At 51.8% G+C, this 27520-nt stretch overlaps 1 protein-coding gene across 1 annotated transcript in view; it reads left to right on the plus strand.

Annotated features, from left to right (window-relative positions):
* The first annotated feature begins 2190 nt into the window (after window positions 1-2190).
* LOC100774849 (proto-oncogene Wnt-3) overlaps window positions 2191-27520 on the plus strand; it is a 38394-nt gene continuing 13064 nt past the window's right edge. The window contains exon 1 of the mRNA XM_027427917.2: window positions 2191-2270. Coding sequence (XP_027283718.1) covers window positions 2191-2270 — 80 coding nt within the window. The remainder of the gene's footprint in view (window positions 2271-27520) is intronic.

The following is a 27520-nucleotide window of genomic DNA, read 5'->3' on the forward strand; positions in this document are numbered from 1 at the left end:
CTCAGAAACACTAGTGTTGGGCTGTTGAACCCCAAGTTGTGGTGTAGGATCTAACCCGCATTGATGTTCGTCAAACTATGGGGAACACCCTCCCCCCTCTTGGGAAGAGCTGCAATCTAGTACTCATCTAAAGGGTACCTAGCAGCCAAGAGCCTGTGGAAGATCTCTCTTGACTGAAGCGTCAGCCCTGGGGCTCTACATTCCCAGGTAGTGGTCAGCCCCCTCCTACTGCCCTCCCAGGTGAACCAGAAACGGGACTGCAGAACCCAGGGGGGCATCTTTGGGAATGCCCAGCCCCTGGAGGTGTTCCTAGGGGTGCTTATCACAGTACCATCTTCCAGCTCCAGGTGGGGAGTTACCATTCACTTCTCGCCTCCTTCCCCTTTCTCCACACCCACCCCCCTCTGTCTGGGATCTCAACCTCGTCCTACCCCACCCCCGCCCCTGTTTTCTGTCTCAGTGTCTCTAACCACTTGTCTCTATCTCCCCTTCCTCCCCTCTTTCATCTCTCCCTCTACCCCCTCCAGCCGTGGATCGGGCTAGGAACTCGCAGAAGCAGTGACAAGCCCAGGCGGCTCTCCCGACCCTTGGTGCCCCCAGGGGCCAGTTCCTCGCTCTCCCTACACCAGAAGCAGCCGCGTGCCGAGAGCAGACCAGCAGGGGCAGTGGATCTGAGCTGTGGGCACCAGCCGCCCCGATCAAAGGCTAGGAATGTCTACTCATCTGTAGGACTTCCCCCAATCCTGTCCACTCCTATGAGCGGAGAGCCCGCCATTCCTGGCCAGGGAGGTTTGGGTGGGCACCTTCTCTGGCCCTCTACACAGTTCGGGGAGCAAGTCCCGCCGAGGGTTCTTCTCCGTAGGCTTGCTTTCTTGATCCCAAACCAGGAGCATTTCAAGGCTTAGTGTCTCCTGTGACCCGGGAGAGAGGCTGAGGGCAGGTACCTAGGTGAGGGGACTGAGTCCTAACAACTTAGCTATAACCTCGGCTCCACTTCTGGGGCTTAGACCCTAACGCCCAGGCTCTGGAGAACAGGAAGGAAGAAGGCCGCTTTGAGGCCTGGACGCTTCCCCCTGCATATGGGCTACAGTAGGTCGCGGGGTGAATCTGGTGTCTGCTCGGGACAACGCTAGTTTCTCATCCACAGAAGGGCCAGGAATTTGGGTCAGAAGACCTGGGCATAGGGGAGGGAGGGTATTCCTGGAGGTTTCCAAACACTACGGCCAGGGCTGACATGTTTCACTTGTCACAAATGGTCCCACTCCAAGATCTAAAGGAGACTGCAGGTGCTGCTGAGGTCTGGCCTGCAGGCCCGCAGGAGAAAGTGACCGAGCCCTCCCGCAGGAAATGCTAACGGCGGCTGGTGTCAGTTGCAGGAAATGCAAAGGCTGCAGGAGGTCGCGATACCAATCTGACGCTTGACAAAAGACTCAAATGACACTAGCTCTGTCCCCCGGCGCCGCCGGCTGGCAGACCTTAGAGCCTCTGCGGACTCTGGCGTGCGTGCGCCCCTCGGACACCCTGGAAGCGACCTGCGGCCGGCTGGTGGGGCCGCCAGCTCGCGGGCTCGGAAAGGCGGGAGGCTGGGAGGGGTTGTATTTCCCAAACCCCTGATCCCAGCCGCGCGATCTGCAAACAACCTCTTGCTTTCTAGTCTCGATTCCTTACGGGCCCACGATCCAAGGAATCAGTTCCCGGCCAGGAAAGTGAGCAACCCATCAATGCCCAAACCGACCACTTCACCACGTGAACGCCGGGTCAAAGCCCCAGTTCCCTAAACCTGGCTCGTGTGGTTTGGAGAGGGAGCGTCTCGGGCCGGCAGAGAATCCAGCGTGCTGGGTCCCCCCGAGGCCTCCGTGCGCCCGGGGCGCAGGCTTTGCCCAAGTTTGCCGGGAGATGCCCTTCCCAGAGCCGGAGTTGTGGGCCGGGAGGGAGGGGCGCGTGATTGACAGGCTGAACTACAGACTCATCTCTTACCTTAGGCCGCGGGCGCTGATTGGCTGCTCGCTGACATCCTCAAACCCGGCTGCTCGGCGCTGGGCTCCGAAGGGGGGCGGCTGCGGGTGGAGGTGCGCTTCTGAAAAGCCCGAAAGTCATTTCCAACCTCAAGTGGACTTTGTTCCAACTATTGGGGGCGTCGCTCCCCCTCTTCATGATCGCCGGCAAACTTCCTCCTCGGCGCTGCTTCTAATGGAGCCCCACCTGCTCGGGCTGCTACTCGGCCTCCTGCTCAGTGGCACCAGGGTCCTCGCCGGCTACCCAATTTGGTGGTAAGACTTGCCTCCTGTCTGCTTGCGGCCCCGATCCCTCGGCCGCGCCCGGGGACCGTGGGGCCTCTGGCCGGGTCTGGACAGCCGCAGGCCTAGGGCTCCTTTCTCCTTGCTTCCCTCCAGCCCCCCAGCCGTCCACCCCTCCTGGATTTTCTGCTGGTGTTGCCTACCGAATCCAACTCCTGGCTTCTCCGATAATCACCATTTTCCCTGCTACCCGCCGCAGAGGCGGGAGGGCTCTCCCTACCCCCGAAGGTCTCTCATTCTTAGTCTTCACCCTCTCCCACTCTAATTTGGGGGTCCCGGAGACCCTTCGTTTGCTTACAGTTGAATTTCTGTGCTGTCCCTGGGGCCCGGCCACTCCTCTTCTCCATTTTAGGGTCTATACATGGGCAAAATTATCCTGTCCTTCTTCGCCACCCTACCTCTTCGGTGTCTCGGTCAAGAGATTTCCCCCCACAATACTCGCGTTTGCCTTCATATTTCAGACCCTAAGGGGGCGGGGGGGCATTTCACCAGATTCCCCCCACTCTGCTCTAGATTAATTTTGAGCCTCTGAAGTGAATGTAGAATTTGCTGGTCCTAGATGCCATTGCTGATCCGGGTGTATTCGTTCTTTGCTTGTCCATCCAAGAGAAAAGGGGGTTGGGGGCAGTTTGAAAATGTAGTTGCTTGGGAGGGGTAGGATTGTTGTTCTCTGAGTGAAAACCCAATTCTCATTGTCAAATTCGTTGCTTTTGGAAGACGAAGAAGGGAAGAAAAAGGGAGAGGGAAAGGGGAATTCTGTCCCTGAGAAATACGGATACAAAAGGCATTTTGGTAAATAAGGCTGGGAAAGCAGGCGGAGTGAGGGCACTCATTGGAAGATAAACAGCCTTTTGGGAGCCCCCCCACCCCCGGCTTTAGGGACTCCCCTGTTTTCCAAGCCCCATTGCTGCTCCCCCTCTGCAGGTCCTATAGGGGAAGACACTAAAACCAGTTTTCTAAATTATACCCCAGCTCTCCCAGTCTCCAGCCCCCTGCATTCCGGAAAACTTTAATAAAAGAACCCTCCCCTCCTGGACAGCGGCAAGCGGCCTCGGGGTGGGAGGTGAGGAGGAGGAATTTGGGACCTGTGAGTAAGAAGGAGACTGGCCCCTGGGGTGAAAGTTAGAGAGGAGTGCCACCAGGGTGACGTGTTGCCTGAATGCTCCCCCTCCTTGCCTGCTACCTGCAAGTCTGAAACATGAGGCTTAGAGCCTACAAGATGCCGGGCCACACCCCAAGTCTTCCAGCTGCTTTGGGGATATTGGGTGCTAAGGGAGGGGACAGTCATGAACCCAAACCTTCAAGCTGGCCAACGGTCTATTTAGAGGGTCCAGGCATTGCTCCTCAGGCAGATTACCCCAAGGACAGACAGGCTTTCTTTGCTGTGGACTTGGGCTGGTCAGGGCCTCCCATGTGTATTCAGAGCCTGTACACGCTGGGGGCAGTTGGGGATTCCAGGGTGGGGCTCTGCCAGTTGGAGAAAGGTTGCCTCTTGACTCTTTTTTCATCCCCCAGCCGAGGCAATGCTCTACCTTTTCTGGGAGCCTGGGGATGCACAGGAAGAGATGCTTGGAACCCTGGGGATGACATGGATAAAAGAGGAGCGTGGGCTTCCTAGTTCTGCGAACTGGACAAGAGCACTTCCTGGGGCAGTACCAGTGTTAGATGGTGGTAGCAATGGGGTCTGTGTGTGATGGTGTCCAGGAATGTCTAGATAAGTTCCCCAACCAACAAGAAGCAATACTAGGAAAACCTAGAAGGCTGATACAGGCCCTAACACAACGCTACACACACACATGGCCTGTTTGGGGGTCGAGGGGGGACTAGGTGGCTGCTTTGTCTGAGCCAGAGAGGGGGATTTTAGAGATGGGCGGTTTGTCAGTTCCTGTGGCTGCCTCTGTGTGTGTGGTGCAGTGTGTGTTCTGGGTCTGTGACCCTAAGAAGTATGTCTGTGCACCAGTGTGTCTCTGTGGATAAGAGTTGGTAGTGCCTGAGACCCAGGCAACTGTGCATGTGAAATCTTGTTGCCTGCACTTAGGGGGTGCGTGGCCCACAGCAGGGTGCTCTGTGTCTGCATACAGGTATCAGCAAGTGTGTGATTCTGTGATATGAGACTGGTCTGCAAGTTTCTTTGCTTGTGTAAAGGGGACCTCCGGGCTTCTGCTTGTGATACCGGACGTGACATTATGTGTGTTTGGACCTGTGTGTTGTTTGTGCATGTGTCTGTGTAAGTCCCTGCACACTTGAGAGCATGCCTTCTTGATGGTGTAAGGGAGGAGGTTCAGCAAATGTCTTTGTGCATGATATCAGTGTTTGTGGCATGACCTGCTTGTGGTTGCAAGTACAAGAGTGAGCCTTGTCTTGGTACCTGAGTGAGGGCTGTTGTCTAGGCCTGCTTCGGATCTTGTCCCCAAGTGCCAGTGGCATAGTTTTGTGCCAGTGGCTATGTGTCTGTGGTTGTGTTTGCTGACACCTGACTTGTGGGCGTGAAGGACACCTGAGATGGGGTGCTTGGTGGACATTCATGACCCTGAGGGGAAGGAACAGGCAGGAAGTGGAGGTCTCAGAATATGGCTGCAGACACAATTGGCCTGGGTTTCCAGCTAGATTGGGGGCAGGGCCTTCCTTGGCCCCAGTGTGCCCTGTCTGCTTGAGGTCTATGACCATTGACCCTCCTTCTTCTGCAGTTTCCTTTTGGTCTTGGAGCTGGGGTGAGGCATGAATCACCTTTTCAGAGCTTGAATCGGAGAGTGGGTAGGCCTCAAATTCTTGATTCCCCCCTTTGCCCCCAGGCAGGCAGATTCCAGTCCTTTTAGCATTTGAGTCCATCACTGCCTGCCCTTCTTGGCCCACCCAGCTCACACATTCCCCAGGAGGGATTTACAGGGGAAATCGCTTAGCTGGGATTTCGGCCCACATCACCTCAAGGAAGATCCTCCACCCCTGGTTACTTGTCTTTGCTCTTCCTTGGTTGGGCCCCAAGACTGACAGAAAGCAGATGAGAAGGGGGCTCTGAGAGAGGCCTTTTACTCTGAAGGAAGCCCTGTGCTCCAGAGCCTCCCAGCCTGGTAGTGGCTTCTCTGGACCAGGACTAAGTGACAGTGTCACTAGGGCCAGTGACAGCAAGCCTGCTTTGTAGAACTCTCCTTGTTAGTACCAGTTAGTGGCTGGTAGAGAAAGCTGCCTTTCTCTTTCTTGGGAAAACTATCTTTCTCGGGCCTTGCTCTGTGTCATTTCTGTTCCACAGGAGACTCCTGATAAGAGGAACTTGGTTGGCTGGGTGGCTCATCTCATCACTGTGTGACTGAGGACCACTGACCCCTCCCCTTTCTGGACCAATTTTCTCACATTTTACCCAGGGTCACCAGCTCACCCAACCTTGTAGTTTAAGGGAAGATGTTTGCCTGTTAGAACAACGGAGCTCTTATTCCACCACCCCAGAGCCCATCCCCCACCCAAGTGCGTATCTGAAGCCCTGCCTCAGTTTCTCCATGTGTCACATCCTGCTGCCTCTCCCCTGCTCAACACCCACCCAACAGCCAGTTCTCAGAGGCTTGGGAACGTGTTCAGTCAAACCCCAGTGGGGGTCAGTAGGCTGGGCCCAGGGAGGCACCTGGAGACTGCGGGGGAGGAAGGCCCCAGGCCAGGTGTTAACACTTGTAACAGGCAGGAATTACAGCTGGCTGGGGCTAGAGCTGGTGAGGAGCTGAGCTGGCTGGAGGCTGTTGATCCCACAGACAGACAGACAGATGGGAGATACCAGATCGGATGGCCAAGGTTTAGCAGGGTGGTCGCCCTTGCAGAGAAGATCTTGCCTTGGGGGGATTCGTCTAGGGCAAATGAATGCTGGCCCCTTGAAAATGAGTTCACGGCCCTCCTGCCCAGCCCACCCCTATTGTGGGTGGGGTCTCAAGCTCCAAAGGGAGCGCAATTGGTGGTGGATCTGTTGGTATCCTTCTGATGGCATCATACATGATTGCTAAGCAAACAAACAGAAAAAGAACACAGGTCTAACGTTATGCTAATACCAGGAGTTGTGTCCTTGGGAAGAACCTACTGGAATATACAGAGAAGAAGGCATGGGGGCAGAGGGAGACACAACTGTGTCTAAGTGTCTTATTGACAGCTTCGGGACCAACAGGTAAAAGCTGGGCATGACCTGCTGCTCCATCCAGGAGATTCTGAGGTCTTGGAATTCTGGATGTCTATCCTGCAATGGACCCTGATGGCAGACTCGGGGAGTCTAGGTCTGGTACCTGTTGTGGTCGCCCCACTGTAAACTCAGCTGGAGCTCTCCAGGGCCCATACTCTCTCATATCTGGACTCCTTTTCCACCCCTGATTATAGAGGCCAGAGGCAGACAGGGTGGGGCGGGGGCGCAGGTAAGAACCCCCGAGGAACAGACTGGTCCAAGCAAACTTCTATCTTGTCATACAGAACTCAGTGTCTGCTGAAGGATGCAGTGAACTGGGGAAGGAGAGCTAAATCCAGCAGCCTCCTACCAAAGCTGAAAGAGAGAAGGGCCTACCCTATCTCTACCCAGCACCCCACTTGAAGGCTGGGTCTCCACATGTATTCTTTCTTTTTCCTTTTTTGGTGGGGTTGGAGTGGAGTTTCTCTGTGTAGCTCTGGCTGTCCTGAAACTCACTCTATAGACCAGACTGGCCTCAAACTCAGAGACCTGCCTGCCTCTGCCTCCTGAGTGCTGGGATTAAAGGAGTGTGCCTCCACCGCTGTCCTGCTATATATTCTATTTCTGTATATTCACACTGGGTGCTGGAAATTGTCCGAGCTAAGAGTAGAGAGACTCCTGTCTAAGTACTGAGCTTACCACCCATGGGTTGTGTGACCTGGAGTGAATCTCTGTCCTCTGTGCCTTAAGGTCCCTGCCTCTCTCTGGGCTTCATGTCCTTCACTATGCTGAGGGTTGTTCATTCATCTCCTCGGTGTCCCAGGCATATGATGGGGACTCCACAGCAGATACCTGGGACCTGCCTGGACAGTGCCCCCCTTTATGGCTATAGCTTGGTGTACTTGCTCTAAACCCCAAGCCCCTGCCCCACTTCTGCCAAGCCTTCTTGTTGCACTTCCAAACCTCTCCCCAGCACTCCATCCCTCTGTCTTCAGGCTGCTGGCACACATATCTGTATTATTTTTTTTCATGTTATCTGAGTAACCAAGGCAAAATGACCCCTCCTGGATTCAGTTTCCCCATATGAAGAATAGTTATAGCTCTACCTCGTGAACATTGGTGATGGAACACAAGCCCCTAGAACGCTGTCCACAGACAGGAAGTACGGTTGAATGTTTGAACTTCTGTCTGGTCTTGAATCCAGACTTGCCTGCTCCCAGGCTGGCCTGCATGACTCTTATTTCTCCTTGTCCCACAATGTTTGGCATTAGAGCCCACAGACTTGTAACTTTTGTTCAAAGTAGAGGAAGTTCAGCTTCTTGCTGCCCAGGGAAAGAGGGGTAAGGTGGGCAGAGGTGCTGGGTTCTCCCCTAATCTTCCTGACACCCCACAGTCTCCCAAGCTCTGAAACCACTGTCATTTCCAGATGGGACATAGAGCACATGGGCCTGGTGGGGAGGGCTAGGCTTGGGGGACTGGCTGCTGGAGCAGCCCCAACACGAGGTGAAGTTGCTTCTGGAGCTGGGGGATGACTCAGAAGGTGATTTATAGACGGAAGGCAGAAAGCTTGGCTCCTGGCAGAAGCCTGCTGCTTAATTACATTCTTTGGGGGGTGGAGGTATGTGGGGCGACAGTAAGGAAGAGACTTCCACCTCATCCCCTCCGGGCCTGGGACCTGTGATGTCCTGGCTCCTAATAGGGTTCTTCCTGGAGAATGACTCCCCTGTACTGAGTGCTAGGCCACTGAGAGGAAGAAGAGGTGGGAAAGAAGGACAGAGTCCCTTGGGGACCCCCTCCCCCAGGACAGGCTGGTGGGACCCAGTAGAAGAGTGGGATGCTGAGAAGGATTACTGGGTCTCCACCCTGCTTCTGCAGAAGAATAGCCACCTGGACTTCTAGAATCTCCTCCATGCAGCAGCTCTCTACTTCCCCTTAGGGCCGAGTCTATGGTTGCCTGTGAAGACCTTCAAGTTGGCATCTTGTCCTGTGGCTTGAGTCCTGGTGGCCCATGAGGATGAGAGACCAGGCCTGGTGTCCAGAGGCTCAAGTCTAAGTCTTCGTGTTAGACAATCTGTTGCTTGGAAGCATGGCTACTGCCTTAGGGCCACAGAGGCACTCCCAGTAGGACCAGCCTTGTAATAGGTGGGAGGAGGCCCACTAGCCCTCCCTTAAATTAACTTTTCTGGGAGCCCCATGGCTCACCTGGCTGCCTGGTGACAAGCTTCTGTCTGCCTGTGCTGACCAGTGTCGTCACTCCAACAATCTGTTGTATTTTCAGCCCCAGGTACTTTGTTTCTGGTTCAGGGGCCAAGAAAGGTATGGGGCAGGCAGGAGTAGGGGTGCCTGCAGCACCCATTTGCCTGTTTGAGCTCAGTTAGTACAGCTGGCAGGACTTGGCAGGGGTCAGGATGGGGACAGCAGACAGTTCTCTGGTTCCCCCTGAGGCAAGCCTTCTCAAAATGGCCTCATTAATGCATGTGGAGTGAATTCCAGAAATGTCAGGCACATTCACACATCTAAGGAAGGGATGGGGTCCCAGAAGTGTGCTGTGCTGGAAGACAAGAGGAGTCATAGTGTGAGGCAGTTTCCAGGTCTGGGGTCAGCGACCTGAGCAGTTGGACATAGTCTTCCTCTTCCAAAGTGATGCTTTGTACACAGGGTCAGTGGATATTTGAGTGGTCTGTGTCTGGTGGGAGACTGTGAACTGGTTCCAGGGCAAGGTACAGACCATGAACTTTACACTGAGCAACTGTGAAGTGCTGGCTGAGTTGCCAACCTTCCCAGAACTCAGCTTTCTCATCTGCCAAGTGGGCATTAACACACCTTCCCTGCCTGTGGGGCTGCTGAATGCTCAGAATGCCAGTCCTCCCAGGGTCAGCAGCTACCATTACTAGCAAGATGCCACCCCCTACCCAGAGGAGGTGCAAGAGTAGCTGCAGTGGACCCCTAGTCTCTGAGTAGAATCTGTGAGGAGCAGAGCCCTTGCTTGAGTTTAAGACCAAGTGACAGCAGGTGTGCCCCAGTTTCAGCTCTTGAGGTCCACTCAGCCTGCAGAAAGCTGGGGCAGGAGGTCTGGGTGGAGGTGAGGGATGTGAGGGCAAGGTGGGCAGTTGGAAGGGCCCTTTTGAAGCCTGAGGTCAGCAGGAAATTCAAACACCCCCCCCCCCCCCCAGGGAATGCCAAGAAAATCCACACCAGCCTGGCCCTGTTCCTCAGGCTGGGCTGGCGAGACCAGAGGAGAATGTGGGCCCCTGTGCTGGCAAGGGGGATGGGAGCAACAGGACCCGGTGCCCAGGTCTGTCAGGAGGGCCTTTCTGCCAAACCTGCCCCTCGGCGCAGAGTTCCACTTATCTATCAGAGCCAGCTGGATCAGCAAATGAAAACCAATCTTCCAGTGCCTGTTATGAATGCAAATGGGGGCTTGCGACCATGTGAACAAGCTTGCCGCCTCCCTCTGGCTTTGCCACACTTTATAATGTGGCTTTCTGAGGGTGGCACTCCACTCCTCTGAAACCTCCCATGGCTCCCCACTTCCAGTCTAGACTCCCCCTTTGTTTTGTTTTGGCCTAAACCTACACAACATGCTTTGGGAACCCCTCTCAAACTCCTCCCTCAAACCCAGCATCAAATAAAACATGAGCCCTGTGCTTATTCACTGACTTCTTCCTCTCCCTTCTTCTGGACTGGGGAAGGCAGGAGACTCTGTCCCCAGGTTGGCCAGGGCTTATTTCCACTCCATTCAGCATGGATCCAGCCTGGCTTGGGTCACACAGCTGATGGCCCTGCACTGTAGAGTGCTGCCAGTATTTCCCAAGGCAGTGGGACCACCACCTGAGCAGGCTGTTGCTACTGTTCTAGATACTGGGATGTCTGTCTCCACCATGTCCATTCCCTTGGCCTTTGTTCTCTCTCAGCCTGGATTGCAGTTTTTCTATTTATGTGTCCTTCTTCCATGTTCACCCAGCCTGTGCTGCGCATCTAAAGTTGGCAGGACCTAGGGACAGGTGCCCTTGGATGCTTCGCACTGTGTAGTAGTCGACACAGACCTACAGGATTTAGATGGTCTTCCGAGCTCAAAGATGAGCAGCTATGTCACATAGGCCACTCATGGTGGTGGGAGGGTTGGAACCTATGCCCTTTCTCCCACACTCCACTCAGGCTTGCAAGAGGACTTCCTAGTTCTGATGAGATGCTGTTTATTGCTGTAAACTTGGTTCTCCAAAAGATCATTCTGATGCCAGATCTTACTTGACTTTCAACTTGAGAGCCACCACTTAGTGTGCATGGATCCCACTATGAGGAGTCCAGGAAATCTTACTGGGGACAGGCACCTGTCACTGGAGGTGATCAGACTGTCCTCAAGCTGGGATGGTACAGTGTAGTTATGTGATAACCTTGGTCAATCATTGGGCCTCTGTTTTCTCAGCTGGAAGTCAGTCAGTGACTGCCAAGGTTGCTGCCTACTATTAGTGCCACCATCCTCCTGTTTCCCCTTTCCTCTTGGCATTTAATCTTCACCCTGTGTGGGCCAGAAGCAGTCTTGTCTTTGTGTGTGGGGGGGGCGGGGGAGCTATGTATGCACATGTGTGGGGGAGTATGTTCATGTGTGCTTTGGAGTGTGAAGCCACAACCTTGAGGGTCGTTCCTCAGTTACTCTTTGGTGTTTGAAGCAGAGTCTATCACTGGGACCTTGGGCTCACTTAATAGACTAGGTGGCTTGGCTAGTGAGCCCCAGGGATCTTCCTTTTTCTGCTTCCCCAGCTCTGGGATTGCAGACACACCACCATGCCCAACTTTCCCCCATGGGTTTGGAGCAATGAACTCAGGTCTTGGACAAGCCATCTTACCTCCCCAGCCTCAGAATCCATGCCCATGTCCTATTCCTGAGTTGGCGTCTCTGGGCTGTTGATTTTTCACTTGGCTTTCACAGTTAAACATTCAACATTATTTCCCACTGAGAAACTAGAATGCATTCTCCTTTCTTACAAAGCGCGTTCCCTTCATGCCCCGGCCGTTAGGAAACACAGAGCCACATTTGATGCCTGATGCTTACACCTACGCTGACCTTGAGAGACATATTTGTCTGCCCCTTTGCCAGATCCAGCTCTTCAGTCTGCATTCTGCTATTTACCCAGAAACATTTTGCATTCTAAACTCCTTGCAGGCAGACCCCATGCCTAGTTTGTCTAGAATTCTCCATGCTTGGTCCCTGTGTGGTGGCTACTGATGCTCCATAAATATTTTTTGTCTTTAGACGGATGTTGGCTGCCAGCTGTGCTGAATTCTTTCTGAAAAGAGGCAAGGCACACACACACACACACACACACACACACACACACACACACACACACACGATGAAAAAGCAAAATACATTTTTTTTTGAGACAGGGTTTCTCTGTGTGACATCCCTGGCTGTCCTGGAACTCGCTCTGTAGACCAGGCTGGCCAGGCTGGCCTTGAACTCACTCCATCTGTCTAGGATTCCATTAGCACTAGGATAGCATTCCAAGGGCTGGGATTAATGGGCTGGGTAGCAAAGTGCATTGTGTCAGCATGGTGAGCATGGTGGCAGCATGCCTGTGATCCCTGCACTCCAGCGGCTGAGGCAGGTGGATTGCAAGTTTAAAACCAGCTTGGGCTATACAATGAAATCCTGTCTCTATAAAAGAAAGAATGGAAATAGGCGGGGGTGGGGGGGGGGGGAGAAAAATTGTCATTTCAAAGAAGCAGTTCTGGCCAAACAGTTTGGGGTCAGAGGAAGTGTAGTCAGTTCTATCATCTGCTTCCCCTGAGTCTTCAGAAACCTTGTCTTTAGGGATGCTGCTGGCAGGAATGCCACCACCACGTACTTCAGTCTAAACTTGAAGGTGGCATCCTACCTCCTGGGAATCTGTTTCTCTTTCTTTCAAGACGTCTCCAACATTGTAGCCAAGGATGATCTCGGCTTTCTCATTCTCGTGTTTCCACTTCCCGAGTACTGGGATTAGCATGCACCACTGTGCCTGGTTTTATTTGGTGTTGATGGTTGAACCCAGGGCTTCGTGCATGCTAGGTCAGCATTCTACCAACCAAACTATGCCCCTAGTTGGGGACTCTTCCATGGCGATGCCTTCCCTTTGCTTGGTCCCCATCACACCTGTTTTGTGCCACCTCCCTCACCTTGGGATCTAACTGGTGCTCTCCAGACCCTTTCACAGGTGACACACAAGTGCCCGAGTAGCTCTTTCCCTCTTTCCAGTCAGCTGCCGCTGTTCCAGACGCCACTGTGGAACTATTACCCCGTAAGGAGAGTAGAGGAGATAGGTTCAGGATCACACAGGATAGCCTCCCTCAGGCCAAACTTTCCTGTTAGCAAAGCCCTGGGGGAGAGCCTGACTAGGCCTGGGCTGAGCCACACCACTGCTGTGCTGCAATGGGAGCCTCATCCTAGAGAGGAGCTGCGTGTTGTGGTACCTTTGACCCTGACACTCAGGAGGCCAAGTCAGGCAGGTGTCTGAAAGTTCAAAACCAGCCTGACCTACATGGCAAGTTTCAGGATGGCCAGGGCAACAAGAGAGACCCCGTCTCAAAAAAAAAAAAAAAAAGCCAAATAAACAGAATTTAAAACCTGGCGAACTTTGGAGGGAGGGGGCAGTGGCAGGTCCTTGAAGCTAGAGCATTGCCCCTGACTCTAGAAAGTGAGTAGCTGGTGAACTGGACTTAATAATCAGCAATCAGTCAATGCTCCAGCCTCAGCCACGTGTGCAGAGGGAATGACACACACATCATCCCCAAGGGTCTAAGAAGCATGTACTTGTTCTCCCCATTCTACAGGTGACAAACTGAGGCGCTATGAAGCACACTTCAGTGTCCAAGGCCTCTTAGACAGTAGACCGAAGCTCTAGTTATGATGCTGACTGCTGGAAGCCAGGCCCTCCAGGGTTCACAGACCCTTAATGATATTACAATCTACCCCAATAGCCAGGAAATTCCCTAGAGGTCTATCTGCAGACTTAATCTAAGCCCAAATGATTTCATTTGGTCTCCAGGGACATGAGCATTACTGAAAGTTCTCAGTTTGCATTTGAGGACTGGATATATTGTTCCTGGGGTCTCCTTTCTCCGGAACAGTCCCTTGGAGGTAACCTGCCTTGAACTACTTGTCCTTCAGGTCTTTCAGTGCATCATTCCCTAGTCCTGTGGTCCATAGAACTGCCTTTAGCCTAAGTTATGAGTGGCCCTGCCCAGGCCTTTGAGGCAGAGGGTTCTGCTCTACTGTCTGACCATGGAGCCTCTCTCTATGGGTCCAGGAATCTGGAGTCCCAGTGCTCACACCCCCAGGGTCCACACCACCCTGGTCATGCGCTAGGTATCCCAGTGTCTGAGGACTCCTTCCCAGATGACCGTGAGCCTCCTTCTGAGCACTGTGGGTTTCTGCCTGAGGTTTTTCCTACTGGGGCAAGGCACACCTGCTGATGGCCCCAAAAGAGGTCAGCAGGCTATTTGCAGGGATGGTAGATACCTATAGGTGTGGCCAGGTGTCTAGCAAGGGATGATGGAAGGATGAGTACAGTTGAAGCCAGGGGCTCTTTTTGTCCATGCCATCATTTTCTGGAATGAACTCCTTGAAGAACTAAACCTTTGTGGTATTTTTCCCAGATAGGAGGTTAGTATTGTTTAAAATTTTTATATTGGTATAACACACACACACACACACACACACACACACACACGCCACGCACGCACGCACGCACGCACGCACGCACGCACGCACGCACGCACGCATGCACGCACGCATGCACGCACCAAGTATGTGGCTCCTGTGAGTTCAGGTCAGTGAGCTCAGTAGAACGTGAATATAGACATTTGCTAAGCCGAGGTGAAAGTTTTTAGTCCCTGGTACTTAATGACTGAGTCTTCATTTAGTAGTCCCATCCCACACACTCCGGCCAGGCCAAGGAAGTTGGATGGGAAAGTGTGTCTCTCTGGGTTCTCCCAGCACAGAATCTGGGAGAGGGCTTGGTCCCTGCTCCAGCCTTGCAGCATGGGCTCACCTCAGCTTGTGAATCCCTTGTTCAGCAGCAATCCTGGGGGCTGTCCCAGCTGTGTTTACTCCCCACTTCAGGGCCTTCTTTGCTAATCTTGGGTCTCATCTTGACACTATCGGTATCCAGTGACCTTCCCTGGTTCTCACCCAGTTTTGTTGCTTTAGATTGTGTGGTCAGAGGGACAGTGACATCACCAGGTGACACCTGACTGCAGTGTTCTCTAACATCGACCCTGCGCCACCCAGCTTCCTCCTGGCTCTCCTCCTGACTACCCTGCTTTCCTTCTAGCCTCCTTCTACTAGCAAGGAATAGAGCATGGCTCCGGTGGGCGGCGGGGGGCGGGAGGCAGGGGGTAGTCCTAGGCTGACCTTATTTTCTCCAAGCCTCAACTTTTCCCTCTGTAAAACGGGGATCGTGAGGATTAAAGGATGTAGCATGAGACAGACAGGGTCTGGCGTCTACACAGTGAGTAATCCTCCCATTTGCCATCATTAATCTCACTGTACGTTTTGTTCCTCTTGTGACGCATCACCTCCCTGTGCCTTTGTGCATGTCCCTACCTTCTCCTGGGGAGGCTGTGAGGAGGTGAGGACCTCTCTGCAAAGTGAGGCTGGTACCACTGCCTCACTGAAGCTCTCCACCAGCACCTGCCCCACCCAAAACCTTCCTGGAGTCACAGTGGGACAGGGTCTTCTTCGTCTCTACCCACCCCTGCCAGGCAGCACAGAACACAAGGCATCCTGAGGATGGCTCCTAGGTTGAAGGGACAGTGCTGAGTGAGCCCTGCTGGACCAGACTCAGTCTTTCTGCTCTAGGTGTGTTCCCTTCTCCTCCCGACATCTTCCTCCTCAGGAAGATCTACTGTTTCTCAGCTTCCCAGTCACATCTTATGGATGGGCATCTGTCTTACCCTCCTAAAGAGGGGCTCAGCTCTTGAGGGCATAGATTTGTGTCTTTGTGGCCTCATAGAGCAACCCGAGGGATGCAGAGCACAGCTGGAGGAGCATTGTCATTCTCCACAGAAGCGCTGGTGGGTCTTACTTGCTTCCCACACATTGAATAGCATCTCTCTCACTCATGATGCCAGCAAGGCCCAGTCTTGAGCTTCTAGCCTGTGCCTTTCATTCACACACACACACACACACACACACACACACACACACACACACACACACACACACACACACACTCCTCTTGTTGCATTTGAAGAAGATCTGTTCAGGGAAACTGGCATGTCTCAGACCTGTCACTTGGTGGCTCCCAGACTTTGAAGGGAAGGGTTACTTGAAAATTTCTGAGCCTCCATTTCTTCTCTGTAAAACGGGGTGGGGGCAGTGTGATGTCAGGGAAGTTGTGAAGTCCCCGCTACATGGGGGCTGAGCTGACAGTGACTGACTGACTGGTCATGGGCGTGTGCGGGTCATTCCAGTACATCGAGGGTTGTCCAAGTACTCAGTGCCAGGAAAGAATGCAGGTCATTCTGCTCTAGAGAAAGGGCCATGCTTGGGGAAAGCCATACACCCTGTGATGGTGTGTCCCAATTATCACCTTATTTGAAAACCAGAGTGGGAGAGGCTCAGGGCAGGATGCTAGTGATTCAGTGAGGACACTGGCCTGACCCTGTGTCCTGGTGTCCTGCTCAGCCCCTGGCTCCTGGGAAGGGGTAGGCAAGTCAGATGTGGCTTCGGGGAGTTTTACTGGGGCTCCTGGACTGGTCTGTGCAGGTTTAATACGGCTGAAGCACCGGTCATTTCAGTCCTGCAAAGTGTGGTGAATAAGCCTGGCTGGGACTCCTGGGAGTCTGGGTTGCTGTGTGTGTTCATCTTTTAGGGAAGAGGGCCTTGTTGAGCTGCTTGGAGGAGGATCACAGCCAAGAAGAGGTAGGGTGCTAATGGTATGGCTGATATGTATCCTACACAGACACCAGCTGTTTCGCCGACGACTGGCGAATGAATATTCTTTTTATTATATGGCAGTTCACACACAGAGAGAGCAAACACGTAGATGGGATGCCATAACAAGATGAAACCCCGAACTTCCCCACACCCCGAAGAACCAGAACGTCGGCATTTGTCCACAGGCTTCTCCCTCCCCACCCCTTCACCATCTCCCTCCAGATGTGACCACGTCCTGAATTCTGCCCTTTTTGAGAGAGGAGAGGGCAGGTGTCTCTCACCCAGTATGGAGCTCACTAATTAGGCTTCACTGTCGATGAAGTCCTGTCGATACCTCCCCAGTGCTGGAGTTACCATCGCACTTGGCTGTTTACATGGCTGCTGGAGACTGAATTCAGGTCTTCAAGCTTGCAAAGCTTAGTAAGGGAGTTTTTGCCCCAGCCCTTGAGTGTCTCCAGGCAAGAATGTCTACACTACATTTTTCACTTTGCTTATTTTCAGAAATTTTTTAAAAAAATGTAGTTAGTTTGTGTGTGGTCTTCTGTGATTTTCTCTTCTTTTTGAGACAGAGTCTTATGGTGTAGCCTTGGCTGGCCTGGAATTTACTATGTAGACCAGGCTGGCCTCCAACTCACAGAGATCTGCCTGCCTCTGCCTCCCAAGAGCTGGGATTAAAGGTGTGAACCACCACATCGGCCATTGTTCTTCCTGTATTAATGTCTCTAAGTTCCATACTGTTGCTGTCTTCCTGTATTTCCTCCACGCTCACAGCCGTAGATGCTTGGTCTGTCCACTTTCTACCATGGCCTCACATCTTTCTGTGTACTTGGAGGAGAGCTCTCTGAAGACACTTGCTTAGGAGAAGAGCTGAAGGTTGTGGAGGTGTGGCTATCGAATGTTCTGCTTAGATTGATGTCCAGCTGTTTCCTAAACGATGATCCCATCTTCTTCTCATCCTTCCTCTTCCTGCCTGTGACCTTCCAAAGCTTTTTCAAATTCTGGCTCAGAGCCTCCCTTATCCCAGGTCTTTTGCCAGCTTGGCTTCTGTGCCCCACCCCCGCACCCCCAGCTCTTCAGAGCATCACCTGGGTCAGAGCACTATGTCTCCAAGTATGTCTCTTCACCCCAGCCCTATATGATCCTACAAGGAAAGGCTTCTTGGGTCAAATAAATTTAGAAGTTATCATTGTTCACTGGAATCCCAGGGGCACCAGGTGAGCTGAGAGGTGATCCTTGTTTTCATTTGTCTAGTCTGTTTCTCCAAAGTAGCTAGCCTAGGAACCTTTCCTCCCCTTAGGTATCAAGTGTTACTCGTTTTGGAAATTTCAGTCCTAGAAAATCCTCCTGCTTGTTTCGTTTCAACTCTCTGTTTGTTTTTGTGGTCTTAATTTCCCAACTGGGAGGCTGTAATTTTTTTCCAAGTTTTTTTGGGGGGACCATCCTGCATGAAGTGAATGAATTTAGTCCAGTGTCTCTATCCCAGAGGGGCTTGAGATGAATGAGTGATGCAAGCGTGAGTGGTGAACGAAGCCAGCAGTAAAGCAAGCTCATTGCTCTGTGGTCCAGCTGGTTCTCTTGTCCTATGAGGAGTCAGAAGCTAGGGACACTTGAGGCTGTTTGGCCAGTGTCCAACCCTGCCCACAGTATTTCTGCAAAGCCTTCCTCTAACACCCACGTGGAATGAATCACTCAAATTAGGCCTCCTGTCACTGGTTTTTAGGCATCTGTTTCACAGGGAGGCCTGGAGTCCTTGCAGGACAGAGGCTTGTTTCCATATGTCCCTCCAGTTCTCAAGAGTGGCCGCTTACTGCCTGGCTGCTGGGTGAATGCAGGCAGGGAAGGTCGAGTGTTTATCCTTCCCAGGGACTGAAGGGCACTATGGTGAAGTCTGCAGTCCTTTACCTGACAGTCTCTCCCTCAGCTTGGAGACTGGACAGATCCTCCTCTTCTTCCTGCCCACAATCACTCACTCCACTGACTATGTGAGCAGGCTTTTGTTTTATAATCGGTGAGACAGGGTCTCTCTTTGTAGCTCCGACTTAACCTGAAACTCAATATGTAGACCAGGCTAGCCTCAAAATTATGACAACTTCCTGCCATTGTCTCCCAAGTACCGAGTTATAGTCATGTGCTACCACCAGGGCTTTTTGTTTGTTGGGAGTTTTAGTTGTCCATTAGTTTAAATTGAGACAGGCTCTCACATAGCCTAGGCTGGCCTGGGGCTCACTGTATAGTGGAGGATAAACTTCTGACCTTCCTGCCTCTGTCTCCAAGTTCTGGAATTACAGGACCACACTCAGTTTATGTGATGGCAGAGATGGAACTCAGGGCATGAGACAAGAACTCTGCCAAACAAGCTACACTCCCAGACCTTTTTTTTTTTTTTTTTTTTTTTTTTTTTGGCTTGTTTTCTTTGAGACAGAGTCTCACTGTGTTGCTCTGGCTGGTATGGAGCTCACTGTGTAGGTAAGACTCTTCTTGAACTTGTGATGACTCTCCTGCTCCAGCCTCCCAGATGCTGGGATTACAAGTATGCATCATGCATGACACTGCTGGGTTTTTGTTGTTTTGATCCTTTATTCATCCCTACAAACTGGAGCCCATAACAGTGTGTGGTTGGGTTTGGAGTGGGGGTGGGGGGGTGGGAGGAAAAGAACACACAGGCAAGCAAGCAGGAAGTTGGGAGGCCCAAGGGTGGCCAGTGCTTTCATGGCAGACCCAGGAAGCTAAGTATACTGAGACAGAGATCACTTTGACATGGTGTGGCTAGAGTGCCTTGTGCTGTAGCAGTGTCCTTGAACAGAGGGCTTACAGAGCGTGGCTTCCTGCCATGGCCCTCAGCCTCCTGCACAGGACTATGTGTGCTGGGAGATGTTTGCATGCCGAACTCTAGGACCACTTTCCCCCAGGGTTAGAAGCTCCAGGAGGTCAGACAGCAAGGACTGAGGATGTTAGGAGTCCACTTCTCACGCTGGGGCACACACCACAGGATCCCAGGCTTGGCCTTGAGCTCATGGATGCTTGTCAGACCTCATCATTCCCCACTTACAAGAGGAACCCCACAAGCTTCAGGGCAGCTGCTCCCTTCTCTTTACACTGGCCAGCCTGCATTCTAGACCTGTTTTAGTTCTGGCCACTCAACAGCAGGGAGCAGGGGTCTTTGCTGTGGTGAAGGGCTGATACGACACATGGATGCCAGGGTTGTTCACTGAGGAGCAGCGAAGGCTAGGGGCTTTAGTGACAAGTTATAGTCCCCTCAGCAAGAGAGGGCAGAACACAAGGTGGTTCGGAAGGGTGGAGGCAAGTAGATGAGATTGCCTAGCAGGTGTTCCAAAGATGCTATTGAGCTGACAGTCAGAGAATCTGGTGCAGAAAGGCTGAGATCTTTGTGGCCTGGTTAAGGACGGAATTTAAAACGACTCATAGACCTCTGGTCTGCTGCTGAAAGCTTGGCTAGTGTGAGGAGCAGGGGAGGTGGAAGTTGTGGGGTTTTTTCCTCTCTGCAGTGGTACAAGATAACAAGTGATAACCAAGGTCAACCTGAATTTCCCAGAGATACAGAAGGACCCTGTTTGGTACTGACTCCTCAGCCTCAAGAGATACTTTGCTAGGCTAGACTCAAGAGTGCCCTGCCAATGTCCTTCTTTCAGACTCACAGATGGTCCCCACATTGATGCCTGTGGGTTCTAAACATGTCAGCTGGCTATCAGTCCCTGCTTCTGTCTTCCCTTGTACTTGTGAGTTGGTTTGGTGTCCTGCTTACATTTCTGTGTCTGAGGTCCCTTTCTTCTGAGAGCAGAAAAATCTGCATAGAGCACCCCCCTCTCCCTCTTGCCTCCCAGTCCAGGTCTCACCCACTGGTGACACCAGATTCTGGCTGAACGCATTTATTCTTCACCCACTGAGTGTACCACACATGAAGGCTTGCACTTGGTTGGAATGAATACATGATTTTAAAAACAACAGTGCCAGGTGTGGTGGTACAGACCTATAATCCCAGCTTCTGGGAGGCTAGGGCAGGGTGATTTCCATATATTAGAGGGCAGCCTGGTCTGCATAGTGAGTTCCAGGCCAGCCATGCAGGTCTATACAGTGAGACCCCATCTCAAGGTAATATAATACAATACACCAGCCCCCTAAGGGTCACCCATCCCATTCTGCCCTGTGACCCCCCTTCTCTAGGTTTTCTCGGCTCTTCCTGGAAGCTGGCTGTGTTCTTGTCCTCTATCTCCTGTGTGCACAGCCCCACTATTAGAATACACAGTCCTCTGGTTGAGGGACCATGACAGCATTGGGTTAGTGTAGTAAACACATCAGGTACAGAATAAATGCATTTTTCCAGAATGAGTTATTACCAGCAGATGGATCTAGACCATCCAACAATACGGCATCAGTGCAGGAGGAGAAATCAAACCGTTTCCTGTAGTTCCTTCTGAGCCTCTACTTTCTCACTGGTGCAATGACGGCAGCCTGAACCCTTTGAGGCTTTTGAAAGAGTGCATCTGAAGGGGGTTCTGGGAAACAGCTTTGTGGTCTCAAAGGTGCCCAGCTCCCCCTGAGAACCCCATATTCCCATTGATTCTGAGAGCCCACATCTTCTGGGCTTGGTATCTTAGAGGAGATTGGGTAAACTGGAATTTTCTGTGGTTACTTGAGCCCGTGTGTTTTCTCCCTCTGATCCCGGGAAAGGGGTCTCTTGTCCCCTGAGGATGCCTAGTACACAGCCCTCTGTATTAGAGACATAAACATCAAGGATAGAAGATCTACACCAACATTCTAAAGAAGAAATATCAGTAGACAGAGGTCCCTGTGTGAGTCCAGTGCTCAGCCTGAGCAACAAGACAGGCTTGAGTGTGTCAGCTCACCACTGACACGCTGTAGAGACCTTGTCCCGATAAATGTCTCTTCTTGCTTTCTTAGCAACCTTAGTACCACTATCACCAGCTACATGACCCTGGACATGTCACCTAGCCTCTAAACCCATATCATCACCTGTCAAATGGAGATGATACCATCATTGGGTTCTTTGGCAAATTAAAGGATGTATTTCATGTAAAGTGCTTTACCTGGTACCTGGCACAGAGTCAGGGCTCAATAAATGCTTTCCTTTACAAATAATAATAACCACTGTGAGTGCCCTAGAAGTAGGTTCCCTCACTCCTTACACCAGAGCTCAGAAAATTATTTCTTCATGGTCTTATTAACTACTGTCTCCCCAGATAAGTGCACCCTGTATTAATCTTGTTCACCACTGAGTATGCACCTGTAAAAGAACGCCCCTTTATTTCATTTATAGCTGTTTCCACAAAGAGGCCCTCATTACCTGTCACCCCCTGTTTTGTGGGCTCCTGTCTGTGGCCAATTGGCCAGAGTGACTCCTGAGGGATCCTTAGCCATCGGTCTGTGTTGAAATCTGCCCTCATGCTGAACACACAGCTCCTTTGTAGAAAAATCTATAATTTGTCCAAGCTCTGAGGCACAGCCCTGTAAACCCACCTATTCAAGAGTCTGAAGCAGGAGGATGCAAAGTTCAAGGTGAACACACGCCTTTAATTCCATCACTGAAGAGGCAGAGGCAGAAGCAGGTGATTCTCTGTGAGTTCCAGGCCAGTCTGGTCTACTCTGTGAGTTTTAGATCAGCTAAGACTATATAGTGACACCATGTCTTACCAAAGGTGGTTTAAAAAAAGAAAGTTCAGCTGGTGGTGGTGGCAGAACACACCTTTCATCTCAGCACTCAGGAGGCAGAGGCAGCTGGGATCTCTGTGAGTTCGAGGTCAACCTGGTCTACAGAGCTAGTCCAGGACAGCTAGAGCTGTTACACAGAGAAACCCTGTCTCAGAAAAAAAAAAAAGGAAGAAAGAAAGAAAGCTCAAGGTAGGCTCCAAAATTTAGTAAGACTCTATCTATATATTCATATCTATATAATAGGAAAAGTGCTATTATATATTATATGTAATATATTATGCATTATAGGGCCATTATATATTATATGCATATATATTATATGCATAGCACAGCAATTGAGGACTTACCTAGCAGTGTGAAGCCTTGGGTTTAATCCCCAGTACTAAAAAGAAATCTGTAATTAGAATTCCTTGATTTAAATATGTATGTGTGTATATGAGAGAGAGAGAGAGAGAGAGAGAGAGAGAGAGAGAGTGTGTGTGTAAAAGAGAGAGCACAGGGTCTTTTGTGCACAAAGCCCATTCTCCTCCAGAAGAAATACATGAGACTGTAGAGGCAGAAATACTTCTGCGGTTTTCTGGGATGACAAGGTTGGGCACACTGAGAGGAAACGGGTGAACAGGGTGGACTCAGCCTGCATCCTTTCCCTCCTGGGTTTTGTGAAATACTCAGACAGATGTGGACCCCTGTAGGAGTCAAGTCTTGAGACCTCGAGCCCCACCCAGGACTGTTTTCGGACACCCAGCATGTCTGAGTTTCTGTACTCACAGACATGTAAACCCCATTGCAAAGCTCAGAAATCTGGGTGGAGAAATCAGGGAGAGAGAAAAACTGCAGGGGAAGACAGATAGAAGGAGGAAAGTAGTATGGGCAGGGGTTGAGGTCCCCCACGGTGCCTGAGACAAGGTTTCTTTAAAAGTAATTTTCATTGGGACCTTCCTTTTCCAATGGATGCTAGTTAGCAAGCGGTTAGTAGTAAGGCTCTTAAACTCCAAGCTCAGAGGCGCCTGTGATTTATACCTGGCCTATGTAGATGAGGGACATGCCCAAACACTTTTCTTCACTCGGCGCTGATGATCAAAAAAACAGTTTGGCTGCTGAGGTTGTCAAGATGGAGGCTTGAGAAACCTGGAGCACTAGGATGAGGACAACACCAGGGCTTGGGAAAGAAAGGCAGGCCCACTATGGGTACCAGGAAAGGATGTGTGGCGTGGGGCGGGGCGGGGCAGACAGGGCCCAACTGTGGTCCCAGTCTCTGGCTCTTGGTCTGCTCCTTGAAATGCAGGGAGGACCCACTGAGCACCCAAACCCCTCACATCCTGTGGATGCGAGGTCTAGCAGACATCGTTATGTGAATTTGAATTTCGCGTGTACGCCTCTGAGTACAGGAATACCTACCTACCTAATGGGGTCCTGCTTCCATCTACCAGCAGCTTGGAGTGTGAGTGGGCACTCACAAACCCAGAGAGGAAAGGCCAGGCTCAGTGGAGGAACTGGAGGCAGGAGCTCGGGACTGGTGTGGGTGTGGGGCAGGGAGAAAGGAAGGTGTTCAGGCTCGCTCCGGGAATGGGACTGGGAGGGAGGAGCAGGCAGCGCTTTGAACTTGCGCGCAGTCTCCAGGAGGAGGGCGGGGGAAGTCCAGGTGCCGGCCGGCTGCCTTCACCTGCAGATCCTTGGCGCTGTGGGGGACGAGGAGCAAGGAAGACCTCCTGGGAATGAGGTGGAAATACCCACCTTGAAAGGCACGGAGCAGGAACGTAGCCCTGAGCGCCGGGTGTGGCGAGGCTCCCGCCCCCATCTCCACCCGCCCCTGGCTGCAGCCTGCGCACCTGCTGCCGCTGCCCAGCTGGTGCCGGTGTCAGCGCGGGTGCCAGTGTCGATTCCAGGACCCGACCTGGGGGTGCTCTCAACAACTGGGCTATCGCGGTGCCAAGCCTGGGCCGATTCCATCTAGAAGTCACCACAAATGAGTTGGGAGTTTATGTTGTTCTTCAAAGTTTTATGAAAATTGTTAATGACGGCTGTGGATGTTGCTTAGAGGTTTAGGGTTGGCAGAGCATGCTACAAGGGCCTGGCGTTCAACACCGCAACGCAGCGGGAAAAGTGAACCAGAAACGTCGAAAGGGGGCAGGAGAAGTAGCTCAGTGGGTAGAGTGCTTCCCTAGCATACCTGAAGCCATGGGAGCCGCGAGGGGCATAGCTAGTCCCGGGCTAGCCAGCGCTAGCTACATAATGAAAAATAATACATGCTTCCTAGTGCAGCCATCTTTTATGTTTTACACATGCACTTTGATTTTGCTGAACAATTGCAAAGTAAGTTCTATTCATCACGAACTCTGAGATCCGGATAGGTGAGGCTGGCCCTGTCCTCAAGACTTCATGCTGCTTAACAAAACCGCTTAACAAATCATTAGGGATTCCTAATGATTTGGGTTTTCTGGCGGTGTCCCCTACTGCCTTTACCCTAAGGGTTTTCAACCCAGTTATTTGTGTCTCTTGCCTTCATTTTAACCTAAAAGTATTTCTCCTCTTGCCCAATGCACTTTTCAAAATGACATTGGCTCTTCAGAGAGGTATGGCCTATAGTCTTCCATCACGTGACCTATTTTCAGGTAGTCTGCTCGCCTCTGGCATCATATGGCTTGTTCCTCTGTCTCTCATTCCCCTGGCAACCGAAGGTTACCTCTTAGGTCAAACATGTTTCGCTGGTGAACTTTACAGAGGAGGCCGAGCATCCTGTATTGCGCCATCCCCGGCCATCCCCGGCCATCCTGCTGTCCTGCTTCTCTGGAGGTGTTTAATGGTGTTCCCTAGTCTCCTTCCCTGATGGGCTGGTCCAGCGGGTTAGTGTTGGAGTCCATATGTCTGGGTTTTGCAAATCTGCCCTTGATAAGCTGGCTGCTTCAGTGTCTCACCTGCCTTCCTGACCCAAGCGTCCAAGGGCAGTGATCATCTTTGGCCCTCCAAAGGGCATGGTATGGGAGGTGTAAAGAAAGGTGAGTTCCCAAGGCTCTGGCTCCAGCAGTAGCTGGTATCTGGATTTGAAATGGCCAGGGAGGCACGTAGGTCTCAGCCAGCAGCTCTACGCTGCTCTTGGAGTCAGTAATTCTTGCAAGATTATATAAGTACACCCACTAAAATCTGTATGCTCTCAGTGTCTAGCACAGGGCTGGCCCAGGGTAACTGCCTCTGAAATGAAGATATACAGCAGGCTTGTGGCCCTCATGGATCCCCCAGAGAGATGATCTGGAATGAGCGTCAGGCAATAGCTTAGCTTTCTGTTTTGGACAACTCAGATAAGGACTTCCCAGGCTGTGTGCAGCAGCTGTGGAAAAAGCCCAGAGAACCAGCAGGGTGGCTTCTGCCCTCAACTTGTCATAGTGGCAGCCCGAGTGATCTGGGGGTTGGGGGGAGAATGACTGGGGAAGTCTTTGGGTGCCACTGGGTCTAGTCCAAGGAGGCCCTCCCAGGGCTCCTGTGCCCACTGGAAAGCCAGACTCTCCACTGAGTAGTTTTCAGTGAGTGAAACAATTTGTGCTCTGAAAAGCGTCACCATTTAATGGGGAAATAGACTTGAGAGGTAGCATGGGAGGGTGTTTAGGGTCATGTCTTCCTCCAATAAGCTGAAGAGATGACCAGAAGGAACAGTCTGAACTGGAGGCAACACTCAGAGAGAAAGGGATGACCAAATGGATCTGGGCTTTCTGGCCTAGAATACAGATGCTGCTGCACTCAGCGTCTCTCCACTAGACACTCTGTTCTTTAGAATTCCTACCCCAAATGAGACACCTCACACTTGGTCAACTGCAGGATGCCTCTTCTCATAGCGTGGGGAACCCCATCCTATATACACAAGTCAGGAAATATGCTGGTAACACAGAGTCCCTGTGTGCTGACTGACGATGCTCCGTGAGATTTACAAGAGGTTCCATGTGGTGTAAGGGCGATGGAGCTCTGGCTGGAGGTTGGAAAGCCTAGACCATCTTCCCTTCACCACTTTGAGACAGTGAAGGACATTGGATGAGTCACGTCGCTTTTGGAGGGCCTCAATTTTCCCTAAGAAAATGAAGTTAATGGTCCCATCAAGCTTTGACATTTCATGACTTGATACTTTAATGGATTAGCTGGCTGTGTGACCATTTACAGGAGGATTCCAGTGGCCTTTCAGGGCCATATATGTTCCACATACCCACTCCAACCAGCCAGAGGCCAACAAGGGACACTTTTCAGGTAGAAACTTCTATTCTACAGGCCTTTGTTTTCTATCATCCAGAGACCCCTGTTCTTGCTGGGGTTTTAGATGTTCAATATCTCCTCCCTAGAAAGACTAAGTGCATCTAGAGGGAACTAGGACAGTCATTGCAGCTGCCAGGCAGGGATGATATGACCCAAGTGAGCCTTTGATCCAACTGTGGTATCTGAGGCTAGGGGCCAGACCATGGTTTCCAAAGGCAAGGGCCTGACCTGCTCAGTGGGGGTGGGGAAGGGGAGATCATGGGATTCACTTGGGAACTGCCTGATAGGAAATGAGTCAGTTCTTAACCTAAGCTCCTGGAAGTCATGTCCCTGAGACAGCTGGCATTTCTCAGAGTGACCTCGCTGGGGTCTGAGGTGGGAGACCGCTGGCCTGGCCCTGCCATCTCTGGATGTTCTGAGCAAAGGAACCCTAGAGAAGGTGAATCAACCGGAACCTGCCGGAACCCCAGGCTCATCCCTCTTTTTCACCTTCCACCTTTCCCCTTCCAGTTCTCTGGATCCCTCCTTCTCTCCCCACATTTTCTAACCCTCTTCCCTGCTCTTCAGGAGCCACCAGTCTAGTCTGCTCCATGCTCCAACCCTCAATTTAGCCAGGAGGGACAGTCCTTCCTTCCATCCCCTCCTCCCTTCTCCACTGTGATCTGACTCCACCTTCCTGTGAAATGGGGTTGGGGGGGGCTGGCTCATGCTCACAACACCTCAAAAAACAGGTTTCAACATTTCACAGGTTTCAACATTTTTCAGGCGGCCTTGTCACACCTTATCAGATCAGGGCCTGAAGGCCCGCTATGGCAGAGAGTAGACATTGTTACATTCCATTCAGGCTGGGCTGTCATGGGTGGAAAGAGTCCACCTGGCTCTTTGGATGGAGGCAGAGTAGCTACCGCTTCCCTCTGATAGGGGCTCAAGAGTGACCCTTGGCTGCATGCTTCTTCCTACATCATCTTCCATGGCTGTCCAGCATCAAGACTCTTTGGGGTCTTGAAGGGCTCCACTTGGCCCCAAAAGAAGCTTCTAGAAGTAGCCAGTAAAAAACGAGATGGAATTGCTCCCAGAATGCAGGCAGTCTCTTGGCCAGCAGAGCCAGTAAGTTCTGTTGCTTGAGTTCCATGGGACCCTCAGGGAGAGAGGAAGAAGGCCACCCCACCCTTCTCAGTGACTGCTTCCTTCCAGAAAGAATGACTTTGACTCTGGTCTTCTTTCTTCATGCCTGTGGGTTTCACC

Source organism: Cricetulus griseus, chromosome 7 (genome assembly GCF_003668045.3).
Source record: "Cricetulus griseus strain 17A/GY chromosome 7, alternate assembly CriGri-PICRH-1.0, whole genome shotgun sequence".
NCBI lineage: Eukaryota > Metazoa > Chordata > Mammalia > Rodentia > Cricetidae > Cricetulus > Cricetulus griseus.